We start from the raw sequence: 13,421 nt of genomic DNA, 5'->3' as shown, positions 1-13,421 counted from the left end.
AACTCAGTTCTTGATGGTGAAGAAAGCTAAATATTTACCTAATAAATACCTTTAAAATTATGAAGAGTTTAATTTCGTACAATGTACTCAGAGAGCATGCTTCCACATGTGGGAAAGATCGTAACTAAAAGCTGGCAGAAGGTAGTTCCAAGGAATCCATCAGGGAACTTCCTTTCTCCTTTTGTGCTAGGAGCATGCAACATTTTACCTTGGAAAATGGCTGATGTGAAGAGAAAAGATGCATTGAAGGGGAAGCTGAACAAGCTGATGGAAAGAAAGGAAACAGAGAGTTACCCTTTTAAGTAAGGAAAGAGGAGACACTAATTGCCAACAAAATGTCAACATGAGTCTTCTGGGCTGAATGGCCTATTCCAGTGCAGAGTATCCTACATACACTGAGAAGATTCTTCCTTTATTCTAAGTTTCTTCTAAGTAAAAGAATAGGAGACAAAATTAAATAGTAAATAGTACAAGGACACCATAAAGTTTGGAGTTTTCAAGAAAACAGATGTGTTTGGTTGGAATTTCCTCCCACAATTTGTGGATTTTTAAATTCTATTATTATCAATGCATTTTAAAAATAGACATCAACCAAGCTCTCCCACCTCCTGCCCCATCTCCAAAAATGCCCCCCCACCCATTCCCTATGCCCAGTCCTTCGACACCAAAGGTATAGTCTGTAGGTCTGTAGACTTGTTTACTGTCTTACTTGCAAATTTTTCAAGTGGACCTAAGCCGTTAACGGCTCATTTTAAGCTAACAGGGAGAGGTGATTTTTATCACATCATTCAAGGACAGATTTGAAGCTGACGTGAAATAGCAACGTAAATGCCATAAGTGGGTAAGTCATACAAACCTGTTTGAAGAACATCTGATGCCCCTGGGTCTATACTCACTGGAGATTAGAAGAATGAAGGTTGATCTCATTGGATACTACCGGATATTGAAAGGCACAGATAGAGTGGACATGCAGAGGATGTTTCCAATAGTGAGAGACTCTAGGACCAGGGAGTGCAGCCTCAGGATACAAGGACATCCATTTTGAACAGAGATGAAGAGGGATTTCTTTGGCCAGAGGGTGGCAGATCTGTGGAATTCATTGTGACAGATGGTTGTGAAGGCCAAGTCACTGGGTATATTTAAAGCAGATGTTGATAGGTCTTAATTAGTAATGGTGTCAAAGGTGACGGGAAGAAAGGAAGGAGGATGAGGTTGAGAGGAAAAATAAATCAACCATGACTGAATGGCAGAGCAGACTTAATGGGCTGAATGGCCTGATTCTGTTCCTATATCTTATGGTCTTATGCATTGGATTGAGCTCCTGGTCATGTCAGACCAATTCATCTCTTCCTTTTAGGTAACAGCAAGGCTGCATATTTAAATATATGTACCTTTTCAGTAAAACAAACAGAATTGAAACAAACATAAGACCATAAGATACATAATGGCCAGAATTAGGCCATTTGTCCCATCGTGTCTGCTCCACCATTTCACTCTCAGCCCCAAACTCCTGCTTTCTCCCCGTATCCCTTGATGGTCTGACTAATCAAGAATATATCAACCTCTGCATTAAGTATACTGAATGACTTGGCCTCTCCAGCCATCTGTGGCAACATATTCTACATATTTACCACTCTCTTGCGAAATAAATCCCTCCTTATCTCCATTCTAAATGGTTGTCCCTCTATTTTGTGACCACGTCCCTTAGTATTAGACTCCCCCAACATAGGAAACATCCTCTCCACATCTACTCTATCAAGGCCTTTCAACATTTGATACATTTCAATGACATTCTCCCCTCATTCTTCTGAATTCCAGTGAGTACAGACCCAGAAAAAACATGAGGAAAAATTTCAGCTTCCCCCTTTGGTTTTTCATCATTACATTTCATCAAAGGAGAGATTTTCTCCTTCAGTTCTTCTAACATAGGAACCAATCAGAAAACTGTGGACTCCAAGTGGTAATTGTGCTGTAGGAGAACCGAAGCAATAACTCTCTTCTTGAACTCGTACTATCTCATATAATTCTGTTGAAACAATTGCAAAAAAGGCATAACAAACAATCTGGGCACTGCATTAGCACAGTGGTTAGCGGCACGCTATTATTGTTAGGGCATTCCCAAGTTCAGAGTTCAATTCCCGCCGATGTCTGTAAGAGTTTAATTTTATCCCCGTGACTGTGTGAGTTCCCTCCAGGTGCTCCGGTTTCCTCCCACTGTCCAAAGACATGCCAGTTAGCAGGTTAGTGGTCATTGTAAATTGTCCTGTGATATAGGCTGGGGCTAAATAGGTGGATTGCTGGGCAGTGTGGCTCATTGCGTCAGAAGAGCCTGTTCCCTGACTTAACTCTAAATAAAATAAATAACTAAATATAGCATTTTAGTGATCAAAAGAACTTGGTGATAATTCTGCCTGTTTGCAGTCAACTCACCTCAGTGTTACTTACGGTGGCTGTTCATTGTGTCCGAGAGTTTTTAAGTAGAAAAGCTGTTGCCGCTGGAGCAGCTTCACGCTCTTGACCTCAGAAGTCCGGGTCCACTGGTAAGAACAAGCATCACAAACTGGTGTCTTCCTTGGTTGCAGAGGATGACATGACATCTTCTGTGCCTTGTCACGCCCTTCGCTCTCCAGAGAGTGTTATCTGGCCATCCTGGCCATTGGATCTCATTGTAGCTCACATCTGTCCAGTCAGCCAGAGCTGACTTCACATGCTTGGACAGGCAAGTCCCTCTCTCACCAGGGTGTGAGAATACTGCCTACCCTCATTTTGGTTTAGCCTGCCTGTCAAAGCAGAGTACAGGGGTGTGGCCACTGTCGCATGCAAACAGCTACTTGGAGACACAGGTGAGTGCTAAGTGTCCGCTGGGGACCAAATTTGAGTGATCTGCCCCAGAATGGACACGATAAGCCCCTTCACCCAGAGGTGCTAGCCCTCCCTGGACACGTCAGACACTCCATCCTCTATGTTAAGTGAACCCATATCTAACTATTATCTCTGAGTCAGGCTTATAATTTCTCCTACCTCAGCCTTCCAGGTATGGTGTATATATTGCGTCTTGGCTAGGACATAGGTTTATAAGTAAAATGAATAAAAGGTCCCATGTTTGACAATAATTCAGGACAGAAATACTTTACTGCTTGCCAACATGTGCCGATAATTGGCAGTGGTTCAGGTATCTCAGCAAAAAGTTCAAAGTAAATTTATTATCAAGGTATTTATTATATTTACACCAAGAGAGTTGATCTTACATAATGCTCAACTAACTGGAGAAAATGGATATTGAGATCTCATGAATCTCATCAGTGATTTCCGTTGATATGCTTCCATTGAGCAATGCATCTGTGCGTGAAGACACTTTGTAAAATTTATCTCATGACAAGGTGCCCAAGTAGAAAAGTTCAGCTGGTATTATCCATAGAGTGATGGCATATAAGCATTCACCTGAAGAACATACTTATACACCTCTTTGACGTCTTTCAAATTTATTAAGCTTATATACTAGCTGGTCAGGGCATGAAGGAATAAGGGAAGAAGGCAAGAGATTGGGGCAGAGAAGAAAATGGATCAGCCATGATAAAGCGTCAAAGCAGACTTGATGGGCCAACTGGCCTAATTCTGCTCCGGTATCTAATGATCTTATGGTCTTATAATCAAAACTGTAACAACAGATTGTACAGCCTACAACTAGATGACATGAACATCGATTTTTCAAACTTACGGTAATTGCCCTCTCCCCCTTCACCATTCCCATTCCCATTTCCCTCTCACACCTTCTACCCTTGCCTGCTCATCACCTCCCTCTGGTGCTCCTCCCCCTTTCCTTTCTTCCAAGATCTTCTATCCTCTCCTATCAGATTCCCCCGTCTCCAACCCTGTATCTCTTTCACCCATCAACTTCCCAACTCTTCACTCCCTCCCTCTCTCCCAGTTTCACCTATCACCTGCCACCTTGTGTTTCTTTCTCCCCTTCCCCCCCCCCCATCTCCACCTTCTCATTCTGACTTCTCCCCTTCTTTCCCAGCCCTGATGAAGGGTCTCAGCCCAAACTGTCAATTGCTTATTCATTTCCATAGATGCTACCTGACCTTCTGAGTCCCTCCAGCATTGTGTGTGTGCTGCTTTGGTTTTCCGTCATCTGCAGAATCTCTTGTGCTTGAGATTCTAGATGTTCCTGCATTTCTTTTAGAAAGGCCATGAAACTGGTCATGCTTCCCTCCTTTGTTATCCCCGTTAGCCCTCTCTTGGCTTCTGAGGGACAAGTAATTCAGGTTCCTTAAATGCTTAATATGAGTTGCATGGGATGAAAGATGTTGCTCACATCACAGATTTGTAGCCCGTAATGAATGGGATCATTAAGCTGTCTCTTTGATGTTAATTCAGCAAAGTCATTAGTCCACCAGAGTGGGACACCACAAAAATGAGATATCCTTTCCCATGGGGCTGTATAAAATACTTACTTTCAGGTGCATTTTGTGGTGAAACAATGCAATTTTCTTTGAAGGGACATGTGATTTTTGTCTTTTGAGGACTACCAGGGCTTATTTTCTTAATAAACAAACTGTGTAATCTTCTTTTTTCATCAGTCGCAAATGAACCCAAAGTATGCTTACAATTTGCCCTGACTGATTCGCGCTGTATGTTCCATTTCCGCACAGTGTCACTGCTTCAGGCAACAACCAGATGGTCTGGGGTCTGAGTCTCAGGGATGCCATACACTTAGATTTGCCTGGCAATACAAAGATCTTATTATTTGCTTCTTGACCAGACTGCTCGATTGAGAATTAGTAAGTCACAAGCTGTTGCCTTTTTGGCAAGAAGAAAGTGCAGGAGAGAAAGTAAAGCAAACTGGCGTGATTCCCTCCTGTACATCGCTCATTTAAATCACAACCAAATATGGTAATACAACAAGAGCAATACAGGAGCTCTAATCTGCATACCAATTCCTACAGAACTCAAGTTCACCTTTGTGCATCCTATATTAAGAGGATCAAAAAATTGAATTATAAATACAATGCAGATGGTGGAAATCCAGAGCAACACACACAAAATGTTGGAGGAACTCAGCGGGTCAGGCAGCGTCTAGGGAGAGAAATGAAGAGCCAATGTTTCCGGTTGACACCCTTTATTAGGACTGGAAAGGAAGGGGGCGGAAGCCAGCTTCTGCTCACCAGCCTATCTCCTCCCTCTATTGCTCCCTCTTCCTTCCCTTTCTCCTATGGTCCACTGTCCTCTCCTATCAGATTCCTACTTGTTCAGCCCTTTACCTTTTCTACCTATCACCTCTCTGATTCTCACACACCCACCTCTACCTTCCTCCTCTTCACCTAATTTCACCTTCCAGCTTGTACCCCTTCTCCTCTTCCCACCTTCTTATTCTGGCTTCTTCCCCCTTCTTCTCCTGTCCTGATGAAGGGCCTCACACCCACAATGTCAGCTCTTTATCCCACTCCATGATTGCTGCCTGATCTGCAGAGTTCCTCCAGCTTTTTGTGTGTGAGCCTAAATTATATTTTGAAGGAACACACACAAACTGGGGTCTTCCTTGGTTGCAGTGGATGAGCATGGTCGAGCCCCTTCCTCAGGACTGGAAAGGAAGGGGGGAAATGCCAGAGTAAGAAGGTGAGGGGAGGGGAAGGAGTACATACTAGATAGTGATAGGTGAAGCTAGGTGGGCGGGAAGGGGGAATGAAGTAAGAAGCTTTATATTTTTCAGTACTCCCTGTTTTTCTTGTACCTTGCTTTTAACTTTAAACAGAGGTAAGATAGATTTAGAACTGTTTTGGCTCATTGCAACAGCATGAAGGAAAAGACAAAGAATGGAGAGATGTTCAAAGTCTGTGGCCGTGCCCTCTTTTCACCTGGCATGGCCCATCAACAAGTGCACAACTGGATCCCTAAGAAAACCCACCAGTGCAAAGCCCGTTTACTTCTGCCGGAAACAGGTGGATGTCCTATTCTATTAGTCAGCTGTGATTTTATCTTTGTGCCAGCCACTGCTGGAGCTCAAATCCCAAGTGCACAGAATCAAACAGTTGTTTTATTTTCCTCCTGTTACCAAAAACAGAACAATATTGATATCCGCTAACTCTGTTATAAGAGTAATGAGTAAGTAGAGACATATAGAGCAATGAGTAATAGGTTGGAAGGTAACCAAAGGGAGTTTAGTGACACTGTTCAACTGTGACTTTGATGGCCAAGTACTTATATAGTGATTTTATTTATTTTATTTAGAGATGCTATGTGGAATAGGCCCTTCCGGCCCAACGAGCCCAGAAACCCACCTATTTAACCCTGGCCTCACCACAAGGACAATTTACAATGACCAGTTAACCTACCAAACGGTACGTCTTTGTACTGTGGGTGAGACCGGAGAACCCGGGAAACCCATGCAGTCACAGCGAGAATGTACAAACTCCTGACGGACAGCACCGGAAATGAACTCCAAACTCTGATGCCCCAGGCTGTAATAGCATCGCGCTAACTCCCACACTACTGTGGCACCCTCACCATGATCACAGTACTGTGGCAACTGTGATCATGTAGCTGCGAATGTATTGTGCTCTTTTCTTATTCTAACATTGCCTTAATTGGTTTATGGCTTTTTAAAAATGATTTTTCTTTTATTTACAAATTAATTTTTTCATGTTCTCTGGCTTAAGTTTGTATTTATATTACTGCTGCTATATGGTCAATGAGATTCACTGGTTAGGGGTTGTAAGTGCAAAAGAAAACTCTTTTTAAAAATATGTTGTCATTCTGCTGCGCGATATCAAATCAGTTGTGTCACACACCATTCCCCTTCAGAGAAAGGGAACTGCTGACCAAAGCCTCTCTGTAATTGGCTGCTATGAAGGATGAGATGACTTTTCTATAACTCTCATAACAACCAGAAGATTCCCTTCTGTTTCTATTAATGAAATATACAGTACTAGTAGTCCAATCTATTTGCTCCATTACCTTTTACTAGGAATCTAGCCATGAGACCATAGACACAGGAGCAGAAATGAACCATTCGGCCCATTGAGTCTGCTCTGCCATTTCATCATGGCTGATTTATTTTCCCCCTCAACCCCATTCTCTGCCTTCTTCCCATAACTTTTTGATGTCCTGGCAAATCAGGAATCTATCAACCTCTACCTTAAATATATCCAATGTCTTGGCCTCCACCAGTGGCTGCGGCAATGAATTCCACAGATTCACTATACATTGTCTGAAGAAATTCCTCCTCATCTCTGTTCTAAATGAGCATTCCCCCTACTCTGAGGCCATGCTCTCTGGTCCAAGACTCACCCACTATATGAAACATCCTTTCCACATTCTTTTTGTCTAGGCCTTTTAATGCTCAATAGGTTTCAATGAGATCCCTCTTCATTCTTCTAAACTCCAGTGACAACAAGCCCAGAGCCATCAAATGTTCCTCAAACATTAACCCTTTAATTTCCAGAATCATTCTCATGATCCTCCTTGGGACCCTTTCCAATGCCAGCACGTCTTTTCCTAGTCATGTCAAATGTAGGCAGGACTTGTTACAACCTTCTAACTTTTCTCCAGCCTTCACTAAGAACACTCTAATCTCAACCAAGGTGATTAAGTGTTTGATCTGCTTTCTAGATGCTCCATTACTCATTGAAAGCACAGATCATTGGTTACCAGAATCCATTAATAATTGGTCAGTTGTGACTCTACAGGCATCGAAGACATGGATGGAAAATTAAATAGTAACCATAGTTCTAGAATATTCTTCGCAGGTGTTTTATTTATTTAATGATAAGAGTGCAGGATAGGCCCTTCCAGCCCAACAAGCCACACCACCCAGCAACCTATCTATTTAACCCTAGCCTAATCACGGGACAATTTACAACAACCATTTAACTTACTAACCAGTATGTCTTTGGACTATGGGTGGAAACCAGATTACCCGGAGGAAACCCACATGGAGAATGTACAAACTCTTTTGTTTCTCGTGTTTCTGGTACAAACTCCTTACAGATGGCTCCGGAATTGAACTCCAAAGTCCAGAACACCCTGTGCTGTAATAGTGCCACACTAACCGCTAAGCTACAGTGGCACCCATTACTGCGGTGCTAAATTTCAATTCAGAACAAAGATAAGTGGAGAAGATATAGATATCAGAGCACAAAAGGTAAGGAAAGGTTGATGGTAGTTCTTCAAGGCCCCAGGGGGTTGAAGAAAATTATGCCCATCTGTAAAGCTCAGCAGGATTTGATCCAAAATATTGCTTACATATCTATAAATCAAAACTATTGTGTATACACAGAAGTTCTTCATCTCATAACAAATTTGAAAGTTATTCTGTTTAAATTAGCATAATGGCTTGGTTAAAAAATGCTAAGCACATGCAATTTTTAAGTGTTGCTCGTACCATGCACTTTGTTAGAATACATTATCTGTTAGATTATGATTTTATTCTAAGCATTACATTGCTAAATTATTTAAGCTTGTTATGTTACTTAAAATCAACTTGATTGCTAAGTATTTTATCACTTACATGCCTTTCTTTACTTGCTCCTATCATCCAACATGGGTTGTGTTCATAAAGTTATTTTTACGTTCATATTTTTTTTAAGATGACAAAGGAATAAGAAGAGATATCTTTTACTGCAACTTAATTGAGAGGTAGTTTGAAGTTAGTTTAGCAAAGGTAGTCCATGAGCAATATGGTTCTTGTAAATAGTGAAGTAATCTCCACTTGGTTCAGCAGAGCTGAGAAATGACGCGAGTGGTAAGAACTCAGAAATATTTATGAAGAAACACAGTTTCAATCAATACTTGGTGTTGTTTTAGCTACTGATGAACAAGGCCTAATTTCAGACATGCAGCAACACACTTTGAGGACGAGGACACCCTCAGGTTGGAGGGGCAACACCTTATCTTCTGTCTGGGTAGTTTCCAACCTGATGGCAAGAATATCGATGTCTCCTTCCAGTAATTTTTATTTCCCTCCCCCTTCCCCTATTCCCCACTCTGGCCCCTTGCCTCTTCTCATCTGCCTATCACCTCCCCCTGGATCCTGTCCTTTCCTGTCTCCTATGGTCCACTCACCCCTCCTACGTTTCCTTCTTCTCCAGTCCTTGACCTTTCACACCCAGCTGGCTTCACCTATCACCTTCCAGCAAACCTTCTTTCCCTTCCTCCCACACCCCACCATCTTCTTATTCTGGCATCTTCCCTCTTCTATCTCAGTCCTGAAGAAGGATCTCAGCCTGAAACATCGATTATCTATTCATTTCCATAGATGCTGCCCGACCTGCTGAGTTCCTCCAGCATTTCATATGTGTTGTGTTGAGGTGATGTGGGGCTGCATTTTTCCACCAGATGAGCACCACATTCCTTCAAAGACACTGCAGGCAGTTGCCCCGTGTAGGCCAGGCACTGTGAGAGAAAGGCAAAATTAAAAGGCCGGACCTGGAAGATCCATTTCAGAAAATTCATGGAAACATGTGATAGGTCTCCTTCCCAAATGCATTCCTTTACATTCTTTTACTGGAAAGCAAGGATAAGAGAGGGAATAGTACTTGCCTCTGGTACATTAACAACTCCCAGTTGAGCAGAACATGAATGGAGGCTTAGAGGTATATGGAGCTGCAATCTGCCAAAGGAACCCAGGTGGTGGAGAGAAAGACTGCGGGTCAATTTGTGACTGGCACTGATATAAAGTATGCGATAGCAGTGTTTATTGGAAATATTTTATTCATTTGGAATAACAGGCCAATTTGTAGACCCCTTAAAGGGCTAAGAGTAATGTGTTTGTAGCAGCTAAAATCTAGCACACTGTTGCACAACATAAATTAACCCACAGGCTGGAAATAGCCTGTTGGATCATTGCATTCGGCCCTCAATGCACTTTTTAATTATTCCAAAGGGTCAGCTCATGAGTGGTCTCCAGAGGCCAGGCAGGACGTTTCATCCGGCCCGCGATGTGCTCTATTGTTATTCACTAGAGCCGGCTCACCAGTCCTCCCAATCGCTCAGGCGGGAGATGAAAACTCCAACCAGATGTGGCACACAGTAAGCTCCGTCTGCACGCACGGTGAGTGTCCACTATTAGAATACCCTTCAAAGTGCTGTTGTCCTGGGCCATGCGAGGCTGTTACTGCCACTGAACACCCACAGCGGCTGAACAAGAATAGGTTGCTATCCCAAAGATCCAGTAAGGTGGGCACCAGTACACTCACATATCTGGAGGAAAAAGATCATTTATCATTACAATAGAAGGAAATGGGCTCCCAGTTTACACAATTAATTACACTGTCAACCCTTTCACATAATTGAGAGCTACATTGTTAATTTGACCACAACTTCAGCGAATTGATGCCCAGCACCTGACTAAACAATACATGGCTTAAAAATGTTTCAAGCACAGGTAAATTATGATCCGTCTCCCCAATCATCTCAAAATATCCAAGCAAGTAAGCCATCCTATCATGCTTTCTATTATTTTATTGAGATACAGCATGGAATAGGCCTTTCCAGCTGTTCCAGCCACACAGCTCAGCAACCCCCAATTTTTTAAACCTAGATTAATCATGGGGCAATTTACAATGAGCAATTAACCTACCAACTGCTCGGTCTTTGGACTGTGGGAAGAAACCAAGGCATCCAGAGGAAACCCACACAGTTACAGGGAGAACATACAAACTCTTTATAGACAGCGGCGGGAATTGAACCCAGGTTGCCTGTACTGTAAAGTGTTCTGCTAATTACTACGCTACTGTGCCACCTACATTAATTTATGTTATTTTATGATCATTGTGAATTACTGCCAACTATACCAGAAAGCATTTATGTACTTTCTTGAGTTGAAAATGCCTTTGATAGACCAAAATATTTTGTACAACAGTCTCTATAATAGAAATAGGGCTAGAAACACAAAAAAAAATTTTTCCAGTGTAATAGAATCGAAAGTCATGTTTTTGTTTTCGGGAGTGAGATGGAATAATGACCATCTTAAAGCGTTCTCATGTAACTCCAGGCAATTGAAACTGCCATGCAAGGTTTGACATCATTGCAGGTCCAGTGGTTTTCAGACTATTTCAGAGAGCTTGGACCACAGCGAAAATTCTTGCTCACTCCCAGAGCAAAAGATCCTTTCATTATTACACTGGGCTGGATCTCTGTTGGATGAGTTCCATGATTAGTTTAATTATTAAGGCTCCAAGCATTACAAAGACACTATCATTGTCACCACGGGCCCTTTAATGTATGTTAATCCCCTGACTACCTGATCCTGCACGACTTCCCTCCTGACATCCCAACCCAATCGGTGATCAGTGCTTTTCCTTTCACTAAAGCAAAGACTCAGGTCAACCTCCAAAGTCTCACTCACCTAACAATGATACAATCAGACATGGGTTTCAATCCTTCTCCCATACCCAATCCAACAGCACAGGCTATGATCACTCTCGCACAACACTGCGACCACCACCATCACCTACGCAGATAACAAAGCTTTAATCCGCCCCTCTCCTCAGTCTTGCCACCAACCAGTCTCAGACCCTTAATAGTAACACAGGCTCTGGTCTAACTCTCCCCTCCTGCCCTCAAGAAACAACCACTGATGGCTAACGAATAACCCTTACTGCATTCTCTTCTTTCGAGCTTATGCCAGAGCAGCATTGAAGAGATAGCAAAATGGATGTGCACACCAGAGATAGTTATACAGCTAATATTTTGTTTCACTGCTCTCCCATATGCATTCCATATACAGTACTGTGCAAAAGTCTTAGGGACACACACGCACATATATATAACGTGGAGCGAAGAGCAAGGAGCATAGGATGCTGGGAATGGGAGGGTGTGGGACAGGTGGCAGAGAAAGAGTGCCAGGAGTGGGGGGTGGTACAGGTGCAGACACGCCCAGCCCTGAGACACCAGGCAAGCTCGTTTGATTCCATGCAGTTGGTTTATTGATCATCACAGAATGTCACTCTGGTGCATCTTGCTCCCTCACCTCTCCCTTCCCCTTTTCCCAACCATGAATCCCCTCTCTCTTCCCCCTTCCCACTGTCAGTCCACAATAGAGACCCATATCAGAATCAGGTTTATCATCACTCACATATGTCATGAAATTTGTTTTTTTTTTGCAACAGCAGTACAGTGCAATATATAAAGTTACCACAGTACTGTGCTAACGTCTTAGGCACCCTATCATATATACATGTGCCTAAGACATTTGCACAGTAGTGTACTTCACATCAACGTGACTTTTTTATTAAATTCTGCAATACACAATCCAGGCAACAAAGTCATGTGATTTGTCTTTTATTCTCAGCAACCACACACACACACACACACACACACACACACACACACACACACACACACACACACACACACACACACACACACACACACACACACACACACACACACACACACATTTCATGCTGAAGTAACTCAACAAATCAGGAGGGGAAATAAACTGTCGATGTTTCATGCGGAAACCCTCTGCCCAAAACATCCATTGGTTTACTCCCTTCCTTAGATGCTGCCTGACTTGCTGAGCTCCTGCGGCATTTCGTATGCACTTCTCAAGATCTCCAGCATCTGCAGAGTCTCCTGCGTTTATCACACACACTTTATTATATTGCTCTCAAGAAGCAAACGTCATTGAAATAATAGTTCCTATGAAATGATTGCAATACTTCCCCCAATAAACCTGCATCACTGACATCACTCTCATTACTCCTGGAATATGGTTGTTATCACATGTCAAGGTCAAGGAGAGAAGACGCGTTCAGTGGCAACACTGCCAGCTGATGCCAGAATGAGAATAATGACATTAAACTGTTCACACAGTGTGGTGAACTTGTATAATTATGAGCAGCAATAAATGCCAGGGAATTATTTCAAATCTGCAGCCAAATCTTGGTGTTTAGGGATGGTTTACATAGTGAATAACAGGTTCTAAGGATTCATTTGATTCCAAATTTATGACTTCATCAGAACAGAAGTTACTGATTAGTCCCCACAGATAATCAGTTTTAACAGCAGGCTAATGCAATGAATGGATGCGTCGAATGAACAAATCATCAGATACCACTTCATTTTTAACATTTTCTATTTGTTTTTTCTAGTTTCCAGCACCCTTTCCCCATGTCATTTTCTTTTGAAATTGATCCAACGCAGATAGCTAACTCAGATTGGCTCTTAAGTGTCCCCCGAACTCCAAGATTAGATTACAATTCTTGTAATATCTCCTAGATTTCCATTATACTTTCTATGAGCCATCTGAACTTTGATATTGTGTTACTGCTTTGGAATCACTCCCAGGTATCCATTATTTCCGTGTTTACTGATCCCGCCTGAATAGTAATGTAACCTGTAAGAGAAGATGGACTATAGTCATTACTTCAATTCTAAACTCTCATCAGCACTTGGTTTTCACTGGAAAAGAAGAG

General features: G+C 42.4%; 1 protein-coding gene across 12 annotated transcripts in view; it reads left to right on the top strand.

Annotated features, from left to right (window-relative positions):
- Positions 1-13,421, top strand: part of celf4 (CUGBP, Elav-like family member 4) — a 1,266,734-nt gene that overhangs the window by 1,141,930 nt on the left and 111,383 nt on the right. For 5 of the 12 annotated variants that reach the window (XM_073064226.1, XM_073064224.1, XM_073064223.1 and 2 more), the window contains one exon: positions 9,884-10,051. The exons of the other annotated variants lie outside the window; for them this stretch is intronic. In XM_073064226.1, the coding sequence (XP_072920327.1) occupies positions 9,884-10,051 (168 nt within the window). The remainder of the gene's footprint in view (positions 1-9,883; positions 10,052-13,421) is intronic. 12 annotated transcript variants of the gene reach the window in all.

Source organism: Hemitrygon akajei, chromosome 13 (assembly GCF_048418815.1).
Source record: "Hemitrygon akajei chromosome 13, sHemAka1.3, whole genome shotgun sequence".
In the NCBI taxonomy this organism is placed as follows: domain Eukaryota; kingdom Metazoa; phylum Chordata; class Chondrichthyes; order Myliobatiformes; family Dasyatidae; genus Hemitrygon; species Hemitrygon akajei.
This window is presented reverse-complemented; position numbering and strand designations above follow the sequence as displayed.